The following is a 20,816-nucleotide window of genomic DNA, read 5'->3' on the forward strand; positions in this document are numbered from 1 at the left end:
CAGTCCTTCACCTGTGTTTCACTCATTCACCTATAAAATGCTGGCATCTATTCCTTTCTTGTCTATCATTAATGCTTAAAATATAAATGTTTGAAGATATTTTAATCATACCTAATACACAAGGGCCTGAGCCACAGTTGAGGGGTTTAAGCACTCCTGTAATACAAAGAAATACTACTACTCTGATTATCAAAATTTGCATGAACTGAAGTTCCTTTCTTTGCAGGGAAGTGCACTGACTCAAACAGTGGATTGCAGTCCTAGCAAAGAAAGAAAAAAAAAGTTATCATCTATACACTGACATGCCAATTAAAAACATAATAGAAACAAGTTAAGTGAGGTTGCAGCTTGGGGCATATTAAGTATTTCCCTTTGAACTTTGAACTGGTGAGGCTGTTTTCTGTTTGGATCTGTCCTCTGATCTGTGAGCAGCAGACACTTGCCAAAGTATAGAAGGTAAAAAATTGCATATAGATTAAATTCCTATCCAGAACTGAGTAATATCCCTCCAAAGCAGCAAAGAGCTCTGAATACCCACCTCTGCTGAAGATCTGCCCAACTCGCTAGTCTGCACCAATCTCTGTGTCGGTGCAAATCTCTCCCATTTACACTAGAATGACCTAGAACTGTAATTTCAGGATTGTTAACTTACTGCCTAATTGTTTTCCTGTTCACTAGACTGAGAATTATGTAGCTTCCATTCATTTTATTCATGACAACTTAGTAAGCATTTTCTCTGACAAGCAAAATGCATACTTAGTGTTTTAGAAGGCTTCCTTTTTGTTCAAGGCTTTTCATTTGTTTCATCAGGTCAAAATCTACTGTTCAAAATTGCATTCCAATACACATGGCCAAAATTCAACCCACTAGTAACGCTGAAGTAAGGGGAGCTAAAACTAGGATGAAAACGACCTTTATTCTGGTCTCGAATTTTATGACTACTGCATGTTCTTCAAGTGCATATAGGAACAATGGGGACACCAACTTCTTGCATCTTTCAGAATACAGCCTCAATTCAACAGAAACCTTGCTGATGGCTTGCTGCTCGCTGCTTAAATACCAGCTACCTGTAAATCAGTGTGCCTGCAGTTGCATTTGCTAATCCCAATGAATTGTTATGCTGAGTGGGAAACCTGCTCTATCTTGACTTGCTTGGCAGCTTACAGGGTTGCCTTGCCATGGTCTAGATTTGTAAGTTATTTTAAACTGTTTTGTTACCTTTCTAAAATGTCCTGTTTCTGCTTGTCAAATAAGCTTATCAGTATAGCAACAGCAATAGAAGCTTTGGTTTGGGGGTGGGGTGGGTGAGTGTTTTTTCTTGTTGTTGTTGTTTATTTTGTGTTTTTTTCTTTCACTTTTAAATAAGACTCATGCCTATTCCCAGGATTCTGGGGGAAGATGAATGGAGAAGAATATGTCTTTCAGTCTCCCAACCTAAACTAATAGCAAAATGTCAAGCCCATTGCTACATGCTCTCAATTTAGAAAGTGCTAGTACTGTGAAGAGAAAACCATTGATTATTCATCCTCCGCTTAAAATACTCAAGAGTAGGCATTAAAACGTAGCTTCTTACATGAGAGAAGCTGGTGCTTCTAATTTAGTAGAGCTTAGAACGACATTCCAAAACCTATATACTTACAAAACGTTCTACGTTTTCAACACAAAATTAACAGAGGAATGTATCCCACAACATCTTATTTCAGTTATAGATTAGCTGCAGGGTTTGGATTAGGAGCACAACACAAAGTGTACATACACAAAGTGCCATAGCAGCAGTTTGTGGCTACGTTCACATTTAATACAGACATACCTCTTACAGAGGATGTAGGTCCTGGTCTGCAGTGGTCTGTCCTGTCACTGCATTAATGATGGGGAATGAATGCTATTGTTTCACAGAATACGAGAATGGCGTGGGACTTGGGCTCTTCAGAATGGCCTTTCTGGAAATACTCAGTACCTACACAGCAGTTTGGTTTACCAAATCACTTCTTTAACCTTTTTTCATTAACCCTCACAACTATTTGGTGATGTAGAGAAAACTCTTTGCAGATAGGAAATCAAGGAATAAATTAAATGAGCTGCCCTACACGACTTTGAACATCAATAGCAGAACCATAATTATAACTCAGAGTATTCCTAACTCCTAACCCTGTGTTGAGCTAATCAAACAACATTTATACCTGGATTTGGTACATAAAGACCTTGAAAAACTACATGGGAGGAGAGGGAAGGCCAAGAAAGGACACTATTTCTGCATAAGTGGTTTTTTTTCAGATTAAATGGAACCTCGAACAGCCTAGAAGCGCTGCTTCTTTGCCTTTTGTTATCAATTATTTTTTCAGAGATCTGCTGTTCACAATTCCCATCTCTTATAGTACAAACCCTTCTCAGAAAAGAAATGAGTAAGACTGGCTTTTGCAAACCTGACTAAAGGCAGATCAGGAGAGCATGACTGTAGCCAAAAAGCCCAGGTCACTGAGAGTACAGTACAATGGAGAGAGGGATTAATATCGTATTTACTGGTTCTCATTTGCACACCTTTTGGACAGGTGGCTAAATTGCTCAAAAACCAGACAAAACGAGGGGATGCAAAGTAACATACTAACTTCTTTAATAGAGTCCAATCCAATTAAACCAAAATCACTCTGTGAACCCCTGGGTTTATTCACACTAAACAAGTCAGTGGTACATAGTGTTAACCCGATAGCTGATCGTGTTTATACCCTAGGTCCCCACAAGAAAAATGAGCACCAGTCAACCAGACTGCAATGGTATTTTTTCCTTTTTTTTTTCCCCATAAAACTATTTCTTTCATAGACTTAAAACAATCAACTAGCCAAGTTATTAATTATGGTACATCTAAAAAAAAATTAATACTAACCCTAATGTGACTGCTGCTTTAAGAGTGCTCTGTGTATTGCCTTAGACTGGCTTTTCAGTAGCAATTCACTACAACAGGTCCTAAAATAATAATAATAGAGAATTAAAAACCTGACAGCAAGTTCAATGGTTAAAAATAACAAAACCTGTTCTGAATGGCGATTTTTCTCAGCAGTTCAGTTCTGCTGAAGCACTCACAGCCTCACAAATGGCAGAAGGGGTTCAAATTCTCTCACCTTCTTCACATTTTTTTGTTTTTAAAAAGGACAACTGCATTGTAACCATGGGACATTTTTCTTAATGTTATATTCAGTCAATAAGGGGTCTGTTTTTAAAATTCACTGTGTTTTTCTGGGGTGGGTTAGGGAAGACGGGGAATAGAGAGGGAACAGAATATAGCTCCGTGTAGCTGTAGCTCCCCATGTGCCTTGGTCACTAGGACTGTCTCTAATTCTCAGATCAGTGCTGGCAACTTCTTTTTTATTCTAGAAAATCATGACAAAACACCCGCTGCAGCCTCTAAAGCTCCATTTGGTGTTTTAAATCATGTCTCCTATCCAAGGTCACCGTCTTCTGTAATTTATCAGCTAAGAAGCATTTTTACCCTCTCCCCAGAGAAGGTTTAATGGTGGGGTAGAGCATGAGACAAAGAGGGAAGCTAAAATGAATAAAAAATTCTCAGCTATAGAACCAAATTTCATTATTTCCTCTTTCATTCACAGCATCTTATCGTTATAGCCAGACTGCTGCTTTGCTTTAAGGTCAAACTGATCTCATTTTCCCTCTGGCCCCATTGGTTGCTGGTCGACCTCTGGATCCACTAGGGATGATGCAAATGCTGACTGGACGATCTGAAACCCAAATGACTCCAGAAGAGACATGTTCTGTTGGGGTGAAAAGGGGGATCCTAGAGCAGGACCAAGGTCCCCCAGTGGGCCACCAAGGGCCCTGACGTGAACTTTCTGTATGTGTTTGTTCAGATAAGACTTTGATCTGAAAAAGCTGCCACATTCAGGGCACGGGTACTTCTTCTCTCCCTCCGTCTCCATTTTGTTTTTGCTGACTGCCATGTCACATGAGAAGGACCCATTGGTGCTCTGTTTCTCGGGAGTCTTGAGGTCACTGGTGTCAGAGAGGTCTCCGTATGAATCAGAACTCTCAATCGGGTCCGAATGTGAACATTTCTGTCCTTCTGTGGGAAAAAGAAAAGAGAGAAGTTTTCAGAACCTTATCTCCCAAAACACATGCATTCAGACAGATGATACTGTTTACCACCTGATTCAATAATGCCTGTCATGTTAGAATGATACACACTTAGCACTGCAACCCCACATATTCTGAAGCCCTTGAGCACGTCCTCTTTACAAACTACAGAGCTGCTATCACAGCAAGATCCAGGTTTTTAACATGGATTTGTAGTGATAGTGAATGCATCCATAACATGTCTCTGGTTTTTGAATCCCAGAAGGTGTCTCACAAAGTTTATACCTCAGGCACTACAAATACATGGACCCGATTATGAGTTTTAACTGTAGAAGTCACTTCCCACACTTCTGAAATACGGTTGATACTTTGAGGGAGAGCCTAGAAACCTAATAAACTACAATAAGCTACAGGAAGATGTGAAAAAACCTGGACATATTTTACTCATTCACTCAGCACAGCAGTAGAGAGCTACTGCAGTTTCAGAGGTGCAATTCCATTTAATCCTGGGGAACTCTTTTTTAAATGCTAGTGCAACACTGTTAGAAGCAATCTTCATAATCTAAAATTATTTCATGTTTAAACACTGTAGTGTGAAACAGGAGTTTGAGACACTATTTTAAGCCATTTGGATACATATCCTGGCAAAGCCATTGGTATTTTTGGAGCGTTCCCCATTCTCCTCTGGCACTATGCCAAGAAAGTTTGTCCACACTTTTTGCTCAGTGTATATGAATGAGCGTGGGAAACCCAGACATACTCCCTAAACAAGCCTCTGAATACAAATAAGCTGTATCTACTATTAACTCTAAAAGACCAAAGAACCACTTGGCACAACCCAAAAGACAGATTTGCTCTGGACTCGGCATTATGAACCAAACAGGATATGCATGAAATCAACACAGCACTGAGCTGGAGTAAATCTCTTGTTAAATCAGCACACCACCCAGAACCAAAGGGCTTCTGTAGTAACTCTATAAGGACTTCCAACAGGAAAAAAAAAAAACGAGCTTTTCACTGATACAGACTTTCTTTAACCCATAATACTGCCGGTTCCTAGGTCAAGATGAATGAGCACGGCTTTTCCCATCTCTAAAATTTAAGAAGCTGCCAAAAATTCAAGTCCTCTCATCTGCCTATGTCATTCCCCCAGACTTGTTAAATCAGCTATCCAAGGGCAAACATTACACACACTGATTTCGCTGCTTCTCCCTCAGCTTATTTCCAGTATTTTCCTTGTCCTTCCTCCCTTCCCTTTCTCACACCCAGCCCAACAACCCACAACACAAAGTTCTGCACAGAGCAGCAAGGTGCAGAGCAGGGAGTCTCTTGCCTTTGATGCCATAGGTCCTGACGCAGTGGAACGCTGCTCCCCCATTCGGGATGGATTCCTGGTGCCTGGAGACCTGGGGAAGGGGAACACCGTGGTGGGTTTTAACATGGACCTTTAAGTAGGAGGCAGAGGAGAAACCTAAACAAGATAAAAGGAGATGAGATCCTGCCACCAGCAAAGACACACATCTGCCTTCCCTGTTCTTTATATCTTTCTCTTGTTCATATTCCCTATTACAAGTTTGCCATTAAATAATAATTTTTGAAAAAATCTTTCCCCCATTCAGCTCATCCCGAGTTTTAAAAAACATACTGAAACTTGTATTTTGTCTGTGGTTAGCAAAAAAGTATTTCAAAATCAAATTTCAGTACTTCTATTAGCTCTGATCTGTAAGCCCAAACTATGGAAATTAAAAACATATATTTCAAACTCAGATTTCTAAACAGTTCTTTTTTTTTTTTTTTTTTTTTTTTTTTTTACATTTGTACATGTGCTTATTTATTTATTAACTCTCACAAATAAGGACTTTTCATTTAATGTAATATATTATCTCACAAGTATTTTGGAACGTTTTTTAAATAAGATTTTAATAAGCTTTGCAGTTAATACTAAAAATATTTGGACCATATATAAGGCACATGGAAGACAGTTTTAAAGACTTTCAACAACCATTTTTTAAAATTAAATTTTGACAGAATATTGTCACACTGTCATGCTGGAAACATTTTGCTTTAAGAACAGAGAGCACAACACATGTTTCGCGGTCACAGATACAGTTCGTGTTCTGGATAGAGAAAACCTGAGACTTATTAAACCAATACAGTATTTGCAGCACAAGCCCTTGAAACAGAACTTTCAGGTCAATGCTTCACTTCAAAAATGAAGAGATATGCTGTAATCTGTTCATCTGTACTGTAATCCTACTTTTATGGTGATATAATTGCATTTACATTCAGTGAGATAAAATAATATATTAGGAAGGACGCAAAACCAATGCTGGCACACTTCTTGGGTGGATTTTCTGACAGCAGCTGTTAGTTTCAGGTGCTGAATTTAATAATGAATGTGGCTTTACACTAGAATTCCTTGTGGCTCCCCAACAGAATAACCCTCTGCACAGAGTTAGCTCAGAAGCCAGGACCAAAGACTATCCAGGGGTTATTAATAATTATATATACAGGACCTGCAGAGCAAGACCAAACTCCACAGCAACTTGCTCGTGGAGACAAAGGGTAGGCTGCTGAGAATGAACAAGAGATGGTTGCTGTGGATCCCTGAATTGAAGATAGAAGTACAGAGAAGTAGATAGATACAGCAAGAAAAGCACAAGTGAAGAAACCAAGAACATACTACTCTCAAAATACAAGGGAGCAGAACTATTGAGGCCAAGTCATCCAGGGAATTAACATAAGGCTATTCCCCTCTGAAATAAGACAAGACCTACCCTCACACACAAAATGCTGTACTGAATGTCACTGGGCTGCAGGAGAATATATTTTTCCAACTACCAAAATCCACTGTAGATATGGAAAGAACTGGTGTTTGTCCAGTAGGGAAAAGATGGAACAACAATGCTTCCAATTGTAAGGTACTTGCTTCCCTTACTTCCTACATGTGTCTGAAACCCAAATGCATGCTGAGATAAGCCTCTTTCCAACGCGTTTTAGCAACACATTAGAATCCTATTGCCAACAATTAAAAAAAGGACTGCATAGTTATTCAGTGTTTTTCTGTACAACTGACACAGGAAAATCTAGAGTTGTAATCTCTGCTATACAATATTTTTTCTGAACTCTGCAATTCTATTTGTAGAATACATTGTTTTGTATAATGAAAGCTGCCTGCAAAGTGTGTTAGCCTCCCTTCACACACTTGGCAGATGAACACTTGAGTCATCAACTTCCATCAAGCAGTACGAATGCCAACTGCTTCATAGGAAACTGTTTGAAGTGAGATTTTTTTGATTTCATCCTTTTTTTTTTTCCTAAAGCACTCAGCACTGGCTTTTTTTTTTTGGTAGGCCTTAATTATGAATAGCTGTCCTAGGTAGACGGGGGGGGAGCAGGGGGAAATTCACAGTCAATAATCCTTTGCTTTTTAAAATCTCTTTAAAAACAAAATCGGGCTAATGCAGAGGAAAAAGCGGCAGTATTTTTCAATGTAATGTATTCATTGTTTTACCCATATTCATCTCACAGCTCTGCAGAGCAGATTATTTCTTCATTCCAGAGAAAACAACATTAAAAACATGCATACAAAGGAAATGGTCTGCTTTTGATAGACGGGATCTCTCCCTTGATGTCTCAGTTAACATCCACAAGGAGACAGACTACAGAAATAGCTGCAGAATACTCATTTTTCAAAAATTCTGATTTGGATTTAGCCAGAACATCTGGAGAATGCTTCCGCTTTTAATCAACTCTGTACCCACCATGAAAAAGACAAGAACTTATTTTACTGCAAAAAATTTCATCCTACTTGTGACTGGAATATACACTCATCTCCTAACTCATTTGATTTCTGTGAAACAAACAATGCACATTTTTGGTTTCATGTTCAATACACCAGCACATCAGCAAGAGAAAGAATAAATCAAAAATCCCATTGCACAAGCACTGTAGCCATGGCACGATCACAGCTGGGAGGACAGCACATAGCTTCTGGCTGCACCAATGCCTATGAAACAGAGGTTTCTAACTCATACATTTTCCACTGTGTTTCATGTCTCCAGCCTCTGCAATCTAAAAGATATCTCTTTCAAACAATGAACACTCACTTGATTCTAGAACATTTTGGATTAAAAATCCCAGTATCACAGATCATAAAACTGTAATCAAAATTCACGGCACATAATGAGTTCATAATACCATTATTTTGGCAATGCCAGTCTGTAACTTCCCTTTCCCATGAATTTTAAAAGAAGGTAAATATTTAACAACTATTCAACAGTTCAGTTATGGTTTGTAAGTGCTGATTTATACTGAAATTCACAGCAACACGTAAGAAATACACGAACTGTAAGAATAAAGTAGCTGGTTACAGTTTGCTATACAACAGGTTCCCTAGCCTTCCACACCAAAGTGCCTATTTTATTTAAATTTCCACTGTATATTTAAACTTGTAAGATATGAAAAATTTTTTCAATCATTTCATTGTTTGAACATTTGTTTGTCTTTGTCATGCTGACTAAATTTCGAAAGAGCTGCAGCGACATCCAGTGGGAGTTAAGTTGAAACTCAAGCTTATGAGCCCTGGAAAGGTGACAATTTCGCGCACCCATGTGAGTTTTTCTTTAGCACCATGTTCAGATGAAAGGGAGCAGGATAGCACCTGGATCTTGGCTACTGTCCTCCATGTTGTTACCACAGAGAGGATTGGGATAAGCCTAAGGGGTGTTTCAGAAGATAGGCCTTTAGCTGAAGAGGAGGCCAAGCTTCATTTCAAACCATCTGCCCGGAGCTTCAGAATCTGAAGATTTTCAACCCGGATGACATTTGCACTCAAACTGATAGTATCATTTTCAGGACCTAACATATGGTTCAAATACTGGAAACACCTCTCTCACGATTTAATGTCTCTCATTACTCATCACCTCCTAGTCATCTAAAAGCTCCTGAAATCCTCACATCATTAAGTACAGAACAGCTTTATTCTCTCAAAAGATATCACCTCTCTTAAATTATAAAAGTGAACACACGTTAACAAAAAGCAACTCATCAGAAAAAACGAGATCACAAAACACAGCAGCAACCTGATCCCACACTTACTAGGTACGTGCACGGGTGTGAGCCAGCAATATACTTTGAAGTTGATTATTAATCATTCAAAATAAAACAAAACAGACATGGGTAAGTCAAAATGACATTTTTTTCTTTCTGAAATTTGCCCAGCTTGCCTTACATCCCACATAACCTGTATCTACAACTCTCTTTCCAGTTGGACGGTACCACAAACAGATGGAAAAGCTTCAAAGCTGTATTTACACAAATAGAAGTAAAGCACATTTCTAGTGCTCTTTACCAGACGTGTTCTGGAAATGTACATTAATACAAACCAATTTCTTGGGTGAAGAGAGAGAAGCAGCTTCATTCTACTACTGCACCAGGAGGTTAAGCAAGACCGATAACACAATGTAGATCTTTTATGTATAGTATGTGATTTTCAACTTCGTGTTTATTTCAGAGATTCTTCTTCCAGACTGAATGCAGGCACTCAGTTCCAACCAGGTATAGGAAAATATGTGCATGATGAACAGTGGCAAAGCAACATATCACGGTTATTTTATAGGCATCTGGCTATTTAGCAAATAAAATTCTCAAAATTGTATAAAAATATAATTTCCTTTAAATTTAAACCGAGTATTTTCAGGAACTATCAGCCATGTAAAATGGCCAGTCCTATAGCTCCATCAGTTTCAAGGTTAAGCATTCAATAAGGAAAACAAAGAATATATACACTTATATGGTATAATCTCCTCCTGTTGCAGAGGGTCACGAAGCCTTACAGCTTCCCTCAAGCACTTTCCCATTCCACTGAAACAAAAAAAAAAGTAGTTTCCTCATTACCTCGATTACAGATAGTGCAGAAATTGCTTGGTCCTTCACTATGTTTCTTCAAATGATCTGCCATATATGCTGCCCGCAAGTACTTCCCGCACACCTGGCATGGAACTTTGTCTTCATGACATGCTAGGTGTGAGCGCAGTCGGTCACGAGTGGCAAAGGAAGCATTACAAGTCTGCAGGTACAACGAGAACCATGTGACTCATCAGCTCTGCTCAAAGCACTGATATTTGTCAAATCTGTTATGTATTGTTTAGAGTAAATACCTTAGACCCTGTGTATGCAAATGACATGATACACAAGCCATTTCCCCACAAATAAACAATTCAGATCACCAACAGACTGCAGAAGATGTGATGTTACTACTTAAAAGAATTAAGGAAGCAAGAAAATAGCTCTAACATACTACAGACAGTAAAACTTAAGATAGAATTCTAAGGCCATAGCCCCTCATTGAGGATGAAGATACTAACACTTTGAGTAATATTCAGTAAAAGAAATAGCACAAACCAATTCATTCCAGTTACAGTGAATTCTGCCATTTCACTGAGCCATTACAATCACTTTAAACCACTCAAAATGTCCTCTCTGTCACCTTCCTAAATTTTACTCTTTGATCTGAGCAATCTGCCTCCAGTACAGAGGATCAAACCCTTTGGGCTAAGAAGACATATAAGGAAGCATCAGAGAATTGGCTGGGATGAGAGGACAAAAGACAGTAAAAGCCATTCTGGTATCCACAGTAGCAGTACAGACAAAGTGTGGGAGTGAAGCCTCAGAAGTGAGCAGGTATCAAAATAACTGAATGACACTGATCTGTGACAACTTACCCCTGATCAAGTTATCATATTCCACTTACTATCATGAAACAAGCTTGATCTGGTGTACTACTTGCCCACTTCCCAGAGGCAATCCATATGACAGCTGAGGGAAGGCTCCCTCCCAATTTTATAATCACAGCAGTCGGCAGGCACGCAGGCTGTGTATATGGCCTGTTGTCCGTAGGTTCGTGCCCAGTGTGCCATGCCAATAAGCACACAGAGGGTCCACACGAATAATCCAATCCAAAACTCCAATAACCCACACAAAGGTCTTTTAATTAAAGAATTAATTATATAACTGCAGAGTCAGATGCTTGGCGATCTTTCACAAAGCGAGCACACCTCTGACTCGAATCACCGTCATTTATACACAGCATACATGTGAAAACTCTCTCTTTGGCTACTTTTGATTGGCCATTACAGCTCACCTAACTTATCTCTACTGAGTTTGCGCATTACAGAGGAACAGTGCAGGGGAACACCAAATCCCACATTAGCATACATTAGCTTTTGATGGGTGTGATTTTTAATATGTTAATGACCCTTAGTGAGCAAAAGGTTACTATAGGTCAGTCTGGAGCTGGTTTTCTCCTTCTTGTTTTTTTACCTTTTATCCCTTATCTTCCTTGCTTCTGCTAGCTCAAGGCTACCTGTCTCTTACTTTCAGCTAAAAGGCTACACAAGCTACAGGCCTCCCTATTTTCTTCAAGGTTTTCTTATTTTTTCCCAGCTTTTGATCTGGTGTACTACTTGCTCACTTCCCAAAGGCAATCCATATGACAGATGAGGGAAGGCTCCCTCCCAATTTTAAAATCATAGCAGTCAACAGGCACACAGGCTATGTATATGGCCCACTACAATGGCCTGCCAGTTCTGAAAGGCTGGCTGTACCTCTAATATGAATTAAAATAATAAACTACCAGTAATACACTGTGCGAGTTGTTATACTTCAAAACCATTGCTCACAAATGGAAGAGCGAAAACAAAAGCAAGCATATGTTAGAATGACCAGACCAAGTGGGCAACAGTGACATTCCAGAGTGTACAGTGTTTGGTTTATACCACACCTTTATATAAAATAATGCAGTTTTAAAATGTATAACCAGAGTCCCTTATGAGATAACATGAGAATATTAAGTGATATGGGAACTGGATACATTCCATCTTTCCAAGTATCAGTGTGTAATTAGACAAATCTTCGCCAGAGACAGACTTGTAAAAGTAACAAACCTACTAAAATTACAAAGTAATAACTTCAGATAAATGGATTCGACAAATACAAAAGAGGGTAACCCACGTAATTTTATGAAATTTAGTTAATCCAGAGCTTAATCCAAAAAACATTGAAGGTAGCTGAAAAGTATCTACCAATTTCAACAGGCTTTAGACTGATTTGATCCTTTGAGATACTTAAGTATGGTAAACTCCCATGGAGCTGAGGCTACCCTGCAGCAAGCACAAGACTTAGCACCTCACAGGATCAGGACTTAATGTACTTAAAAAGGCAACAGTAAAATTATCTGGTTTTCCATGATACACAGAGATTTGACTCAGCTCACCAGACAAGGAATCATAAATCACAAGCAGTGAAGATCAAGAGGCAAATTCTTGAACGTGAAAGATTTCTCTTCATTTGAAATCTCAGGACACAGCGCTGAGCAAAACAGGTGCAGCTTTCACTTACTTAAATGTTATTAGAGGTAAACCCTCAGTTAAGCCAGGATTCTAGCACTGACACTAATCAATCTTCTGGATATCAACTGAAGGTATATAACTAGACAACCAAGTATGACAGCCAAAAGATCCATCATCAGTTACCCTAGTAGTATTGAGCCACAGTAGGCGTCCATACAACTGCATTGGGAGTGCATTAGTTTACAAAGCAGACCAGAGACAAACCACACAAATACAGGGATGCCAGAAGTAAAACTGTATCAGTCCCATATTGAACTGATCAAGTTGAAAGCTTAGGAAAAGGCAATATAATCATTTCTGTGTTGCTGCTGAGTTTTGCAAAGTTCACCTTTGGATAATCTATATAGCAAATATATCTGTGAAGAATCTTAAAAAAAATCAGTCCAGTGGAGAAAGCAAGAATCAGTTTAGCTAAATCATAACAATGGGAGACAGGACTATGCTTAAAGAAAACCCCAAAGTTAATATCCAAATAGTTAATATTTATAAAAGGTATAGAGCAAAAACAACAACAAAAAAGTAAAAAGTTTTACTTTATAGAAGATGTGAAGTGCTAAGTGAGTACTAAGTATTTATCATTAATTGTTAATCACAGAAGAAAAATCCAGTGCTTTCCTATCAAACATTGCACAGGTACATAAATAGATCAAAAAGAATATATATAAAGTTTAAAAAACATGGTTGAAGAAATACCTCTTGAAGTTTCAACTTTTCTATGGCTGTGGATGTCTCTGAGCTTATTCCATGGTGGCTGCCATTTTCCTGCTAATAGGCAGGAAGTAAGAAAAATTAGGACAGGAAGAAACTCATTCTGCATTGAAATCAATGGGAAAAGCACTGGACTTGGGATGCCAATTTTATGTTTATTTAAATAAATAGATCTTTTTCTTTGTCAAAGGTTATGCTTTAATTTAACCTACTTTGTTCTATTTTATTTATTTAAATTGCCAGAGGAACAACCTGCCTCTTCTCTCAGAGAAGGAGCAAACTTCTGTTTTCTCCCCTTTTTCTTTCCCATTCACAGACTTTCAGATCAGTTTCCTCCCAAACTGCAGCCTAGCTTTTATACCATTCACCCTCAAAAGCCAACAATCCAGCCTTACCCCTTCCCATGATGAGCCAACAAACTGACCTATTCCATTACGGCCAGAAAACTAACTTACCCCTTCTCCTTTACCCAGAACTCAACTGTCAGATTTAAAAATAATAATATATATCAACAGTGCAACAATCCAGGGGAAATGTAGCCAGAGTGCCATTATCTGGACACCAAAGCAATTTCTTGGATCTGATTTTTCAGATGCCTTGGGTCTCTGGAGGCATTCACCATTCTGAATCTATTTTAACAGTAATGAAAAAGGTGGAATCAGGTCTGTGTCTGACATCACGTGCTGCAGGTGCTGGAGGCTGGGAGAGTTTTTCAAAGACCTGTGAAGCCCAACCATTACATTAAGGAGATGAGCACAGGATTACATGCCAAGCTACACTACTGCAGTAACATTTAGCTTACAACTGTCCTGCTTCTCAGGGTTTCATTTTATTGTTCTGAAGTTGGGTTGACACCCTACCTCTTTTGTTTTGGCAGTCCAAAATGTACATTGATGCCACATTGCCACCCCTACAAAACATTAGATATTCACCAGTATGCCAAGAAACATGAGGACTCAGGTAAACAGCCTGGATTTTGTTTAGATCACAGCAGCAGAGTACTTCCAAGAATTCCACTAGAACAGAGGATTCTGGAAGGTTTTTCTGTTTACCTAAAGAACCTCTTTTGCAGTAAATATAAACAAAGTGTGACAATAACAGGAATTTTCAACAGGAACTCAACAGATTCAAAAATGATGCTCAGTGTTGCTTGGCCTACTCTCATGGGGGATAGTTTGCCGAAAGAAATCAATGACAAACTGAACGAAAAGTGGCGAAGCAACATGTCAACATTAAGCTATTTTCCTTCCTAGCAGCCAGATTCTGTGTCTAGATACACGTCATGGAACAGAAGTGTTATTGGTTATGAGATAATCGGAAGGAGAACTTTATCAATTTATGTATCAGCTTTCAGATTTGAAACAAATTTTCAGTGATACCATCCCTTCTGTGGTTGTAACGTGTATCAGATTTGTGCATACTCAAGAAGACTTTCTTAATCTGACAGGATATCGTGAAGTATTTTTTGCGAAGACACATGACAGCTCTTTAAAAAAAATTCTACCCATTGTTTAAGATTAATGACAAATTAACTTTGCAAGGTTAAGCAGTCAAAAATCAGCAACAAACCAAGCCTGAAATGACAACCTCAACCCTGCCCTCATGCTTGTACCCTATAGCCTATATCTTTTAACTGAAATGAACAGTGCATGTAACATTACTGTACTTTAAAAAACAAACACACAGTGAGAAAGACTGTTCTTAGCAAATGCTATCACAAAATACATGTGTGCAAGGAGACAGAGTTGAGTTTGGCTGTACAATCTTAGCTTCTGTATTTCTTGACTTTCTAGCCCTTAGTGTACCCTCTGATTCACATTTGCAGAGGTTATATTTAACACTTAATTCAATCAGAAAACTGTAAAAAAATTATCAGGTATCAGCTGGCAAAGGACAATTCATACACATCAGTGTTATTCATAAATTTCACGCGTTCAGTAACCTTGATATGAACTGGCAAAAGACTGATGACTTCCCGGTTATGTGGGGACCTAAATATTAATTTTTGTATCTGTACACAAATAAACGCTCTATGGATAATTTTTTTCAGTTATCTTCTGTGTTATTTATACACAGACGCCTTGCTATCTCCAAATTGTGTGGTCTTTCTTGAGAGCAGAATTTCCCAATTTATATGAATCTACAGCCCTAAATCATCTTAAGAAGTTTAAATGAGTCTTAGGTTTTTGATAGGGCAAGATGTAAAATCAACACGAAGGCTCTGTGGACTGATTTTTAAAGGTTCTGAGCTCCCACAGATCTTGCTGAAGTCAACAGAAACCTTTAGATAGCTCTCTCTATATGAAAATCTGTTCACTGGATTAATAAAATTGCAAAAACATTTCAAAACTTTCACAATTTGGAGGAAACATAGCAAAGATGTGTCAAGAGATGGAAAAATAAAGCCGATGAGAAGGCAGCAGTCACGTAGGATTGACTTGGTTTATAGAATGTGGTCAACATTTTTAAAGAAAAAAAATCCTCTAACCTTCACTGTCTTCAAAGAAAATGAAGTTACCTTGCTCAAACCTTCTTAAAATAAATAGATAGCTAAGCCTTTCCTCAGAGAACAAGCATGGAGACTGTTCGCTCAACATATGCTTTAGATGTTTGCCCAACAAATATGTGAATACAGTGGGTGATAATGGAAGCAGATTCTCAACTTAATTAACACTTCCAGGCACCTTTTAAATCTCTATACAAATTAATTACAAAATATCTTTCGTGATTTGTTCTTTCAAACCCCAACAAATAGTTTATTGACTGTAAAAAAACAAAAACAACAACAACAAAAAACTATATACAGCATTATGATATTACCTCACAAACGGTATTGTGCTAATATTATCTATACTCTCACTGGGATAAAAAAAAAGCTTCCAATTTTGCTCAGTGCAATGTTCTGAAGGCTATGTGATAAAAAGAGCATCTTGGAAATTGATGTTAATTCACCAATTTTATTTGAAATTATTCCTAAAAAAAAAGTCATCATTGGAGCCTCCTGCTGGTAACCACCGTGAATGTGGAAGAGGGTGTGGAAAAAAGGGGGCATCGCCTTTGTCATTGGCTCTAAGCCCAGGGACACGGTGGCTGGGTAAGAGATCCAGGGGGAGACTGGGGCAGAGCAGCAGGGAGAACATCTGGGGATGGGGAGGGAGGCAGGAGGACCAAAGCAGCAGCTGACACAAGGGGCTGGGGGACAGGAGGACTGTAAAGCTACCGCTGTTGAATACCATTATTTACAAATATTTGTCCCAACCTCACACACGTAGTCCCACAAATTTTTATTGATACTTCATAATTCTCTGCATACTCATAAATCTAGTGCCTTAAAACAAAAAGATTACCCATACGTCAGTCTAAACCCCTCCAGCTCCTACCTGACACTTGTGAGGTCTCTCTGAGGTATGCACCTGTTTGATGTGTCCATTCAAGTGGTCTGGCCTTAAAAGAAAATACACATATGCACACTTAAAACAAATACTAAAAATAAACTTACAATTTTAACCAAAAAAGAGACAATCCTTGTGGTGGATCTATTCCAAATATAGCGACATTCAACTTTGCAAGAACCAGATCACCAACAACTGGCACTCTACCTTGGTAAGTACTCTCTCCAACTTGCTACAAAGGCAGCATTTTCTCAAGAAGAAATTATGACTGCACGACCAAAGAAAACAGAAATGCAAGCTACAATTTTCAAACCTGCATGTCTTCTTCCAAAATCCTATTCAGATCTTGACAATCAGGGAAATTTGATTTACAGTTGCTGAATATTTGAAAGTTGGTCCCTTTTGATTTATGTCCCAAACATGGATGTAAGAAGCCAACTTTAAGCACCTTTGTGCAAAAAGACTGACTCTAACTCTGTTGCTGTGACACGTTATCCATCAGCAAGACAAAAAAATGCTGTCCTAACTCACAACTTGGTGGGGAGACTGCATTAATACAAATAAGTGCTCTGGAGGTCCCAACTAGAAGGTGCAATGGAAGAGCAAATTATTACTGAAAAAAAGTCAGACCGTTCTTCACAATCAGTAAAGCCTAGTTTGAAGAGAAGACTGAATAGCTGCAGATTTTCCTGGTGGGAGTTTCTCCTAGGGGGAAGAAAGCTTTTCATTGTATGAGGCCCAAACTGCTTGGAAACAAGTTCTCCACCCTCTCCTCCCCCAGCTTTCCAGCTGCGCCAATGAGAGGACGCGGGATGGAATTCACGCAAGGCAGACAGAAAATTGACTGAACTTTGCAGGCAGGCTGTTAAACCTGATGCTCCAGCACGGGGGCTGGAGCTGTGCAACCAGAAAGCCTGGCTGGGGTCCTTCCAGGTGCTTCAAGCCTGGTAACCTCATGTGCTGTGCTACTGAATGAAGGAAAGGACACCAAAATCAGACATTGCGCTTCCAGCTTTCCTTTGGCTGCTCCTATAACTGAATACTTCTACATAGAAAAGATTCTCTGCCTTTCCTACTTGGATTTTACAAAGATGTATCGACACTTTTGTTCATTTTTGTAACGCTATTCCTTCTTTTTCGTATTAAATTACTGGGATAATTGAGAGCTCGACACGTATCTTTCACCTCCCATTGTTGACAAAAATCTTTCATACAGCAACAGAAAATTTTAAACGTGACTAAAAGCAATAAAAATTGGCAGACGATCTCAGGTAGTACTATAGTAAAAAGCATACTTTCACTTTTAGCTAACAGATGAAATTTCCTGTTTTATGACTTTCCTCCACTAAATTTGCAGTCCCGAAGACAGTGCATCCCCTAATTATTGCTGATTTTTTATTCATTTTTTAAAGAAAAATCTGCTTTTTCTTTATTTCAGTAACAAAAAGTTCCTCTACCCACAAGAGAGCTAGCAGGAGCACAATTCCTACATTTATACAGCTGGGACAATTCTAGCCCTAGAAGCCTTTTGATTCATTTTCCTGCCTCGATTCCTCCTCTCCTGTTGGAGCAAACCAACTGCTGTAGAAAATCGGCGGCTGCTACAAAGGGAACGCGGAGTGTAGGCATCCCCCCTCCCCCCACTACTTCTAGCCTGAAAGCGAGCAGCAAACTTACAAAAACAAAAGTTGCAAATGCATTAACTTAGACTGTAAGATACCACTAACATGACTACGTGTACCAAACTACTTATATTAAATTAACTCCCACAAACAGCGACAACAAAAAATCAGCAACATTAAATGCACAGATCTTACGTATGTTGCAGGGCAGAAACAGGATCCCCTTCAGAAGGATGTAAACCCAAAGGACACAAAGATCATGTATTAAAAGATACTTGATGCTGCAGCCTTTGAAATCTCACCTCTTCCTTCACATTTGGGTGATAAAAAACATTACGAACTAAGAGAAATGAAGGGAAGTTAAGAAAAAGAAAATTTAAAATGGATACGAGAAAAATAATAAACTTGAGATGTATTAATATTTTGCACTTCAACAGCACCTTCAAACCACTTACAAATCAGTAGTCTCTAGCCACTTATGTGAGGTAGGTAATTATTTCAATACCCATTTCACAGAAGAGTCGTTTGAGGGAGAGACTAACTGATTTGCCCAAGGACACGCATACTCCAAGTCTGGGACAAAGCCGGGAATGTTACCCAGAAGCCAACTGACTCCCAGTTCTACGTCTTAATTACTTTTAAATCCTCTCAAGTGACTGTAGAACAGCCTCCCAGCGGAAATGATGAAAGTCTCATTTCTCAAGGCATTTTAAACTGGAACAGTCAAACTACCCTATGCACAAATTGTTCTTGTTTCCCAGGGGATGGGAAAGGCAACTTCCTAGGTCTCTGTGTGTGTGTCTATGACCCTTATAAGTACTCTCTTACCTGGAAAAGCCTTTTCCACAGCTCTGGCAGATGTAGGGCTTTCCCACTGAGCCATCGTGAGATCGCACATGATAGGACATCCTGTCTTTCCGCTTGAACCGTAACCCACACACCGGACAAGAGTAAGGCTTCTCACCAGAGTGTGACAGCTTGTGCCGATTCAGGTGGTACACGTCCCGAAAAATCTTGCCACAGATCTCACAGGCCACCTGTTTCCTCGTCCTGCTTCTCTTTCGGGGGGCATCAGGGTCATCCTGACCAGGGACACCATTTTCACCCAGTCTCGGGGGTGGGATGTCTATGTAGCCCAGCTGTAAGCTCGTCACCCCGTGTTGAGCCTCGTGCTGACGAAGACGGTTAGCATCCGTAAACACCTTCCCGCAGAGGCCACAAGGCAGGATACCAGCCTCTCGCAGCCCCCCAGGGGCACCAAACATCATGGAGTCCAAGAGGTTGGCTTTACGGGGACGCCCTCTGCCCCTCTTGGTACTCAAAGTGGGGGCACTAGCAGCAACGTTCTGAAAGGGTGAGGCCAGCAGTGGTGGGGAAAGGGGGCCTGCCACCATGGGCAGGCGGTCCACACCCTGCAGAACGGGCAGGGAGGACTGAGCAGCGGTGAGCGCAGCCCGCGTGGCCTCATCTTCGGGCATGCCAGCGATGCCATTGCCATTGGGGGCCAAGGTGGCACCATTGGTCATATCAAGAGGGAAACCGAGGTCAGCAGCCCCCGGGCGGAACAGCATAATGTCGGGGCGCGCGGGGGGCACGAGGATCTGCACATTGGACTGCTTGATGACCTCCTGGCAGATGTCAATCACCGAGCGCATCAGCAGGAACTTGGCAGCAGTCATGAGCTCCGGGAAGCTCTCCAGCCGCACCACGATGCGCGACGTGTAGGCAAAGTCCAGGATGTCTCCGAACACCTTGGAGCTGATGGTGTGCATCTCCAGTTCCCGCCCGCCCCCGGGGGCACCGCCGGCCGCCGCCGTGGCACCACCGGCCGCCGCCGCCTCCGTCGTGCCCCCTTCTCCTCCGCCGCCGCCGCCGCCAGCTCCGTCGCCCAGCTGCGCGCTGAACACCGACTCGAAGTACTCGCTGCAGGCGGCCAGCACCGCCCGGTGCGCCGGAAAGCTCTCGTCGCCCACGCGGAGGAGCACGTCGCAGAAGCGGCCGCCGTTCTTGCGCTGCTGGTTGAGGCTGTGCAGCATGTCGGCGCTGTGCCGGCTCACCTGGTACGTGTAGCAGCCCGACGAGGGGCCGCAAGCGGCGGCCTCGCTCACCCGCTCCATGGGGCTTGCGCCGCCCCGCTGGCGCCCGCAGGGGGCGCGCACTCTCAGGGCCGCCGGGCGGCGCGCTGCTCCTCCTCCTCCTCCTCCTCCTCCTCCTCCTCCTGCTCCTCCCCGCCCCTGGCCGGGCCGGCGGCGGCGGTGCGCGCTCCGCTCCCTGCCCAGTGCGAGGGGATGGCGGGCGGAGGGAGAAGGGGGGGGAAGAAAGAAGAGGGGGGGGCGAGACAAAAGGCTCGGGCTGCGGAGGGGCGCGGGGCCGCCGCCGAGCGCTGCGAGCTCCGCCCGGGCCCGGCCGCCACGAGGCGCTGCGGCCGTCGCGGGAAGGGGCGTGCGCGGCGCGGCTGCAGCGAGCCGGGAGGGGACGGGGCTCCGGCGGCTGCGGCTCCGGGCTGCCGGCTCCCGTCCGTCCCTGTGTGTTTGGAGCGGAGGAAAGATGGCAGCGGCTGCACTTCCTCTTGCACTTTCACCCCTGGGGGGAGGAGAAGG

At 41.3% G+C, this 20,816-nt stretch overlaps 1 protein-coding gene across 5 annotated transcripts; it reads right to left on the minus strand.

Moving 5' to 3' along the window:
* Positions 1 to 3,563: 3,563 nt before the first annotated feature.
* PATZ1 (POZ/BTB and AT hook containing zinc finger 1) lies at positions 3,564 to 20,333 on the minus strand. 5 transcript variants are annotated; one of them, XM_035556927.2, is made up of 6 exons: positions 19,045 to 20,333; positions 16,583 to 16,646; positions 13,188 to 13,256; positions 9,982 to 10,153; positions 5,417 to 5,554; positions 3,564 to 4,072 (listed from the first exon to the last, which is right to left on the minus strand). In XM_035556927.2, exons 1-6 carry the CDS (start codon positions 20,331 to 20,333, stop codon positions 3,654 to 3,656), a joined length of 2,151 nt encoding a protein of 716 aa, XP_035412820.1. In that variant the 3' UTR covers positions 3,564 to 3,653. The 5 variants fall into 5 exon arrangements, with proteins under 5 accessions (XP_035412820.1, XP_035412819.1, XP_035412821.1 ...); XM_035556926.2 differs by having other exon boundaries at positions 13,188 to 13,259; XM_035556928.2 differs by lacking the exon at positions 13,188 to 13,256.
* Positions 20,334 to 20,816: the final 483 nt, after the last annotated feature.

The sequence above is a fragment of the Cygnus atratus genome, chromosome 17, assembly GCF_013377495.2.
Source record: "Cygnus atratus isolate AKBS03 ecotype Queensland, Australia chromosome 17, CAtr_DNAZoo_HiC_assembly, whole genome shotgun sequence".
NCBI classification, from domain to species: domain Eukaryota; kingdom Metazoa; phylum Chordata; class Aves; order Anseriformes; family Anatidae; genus Cygnus; species Cygnus atratus.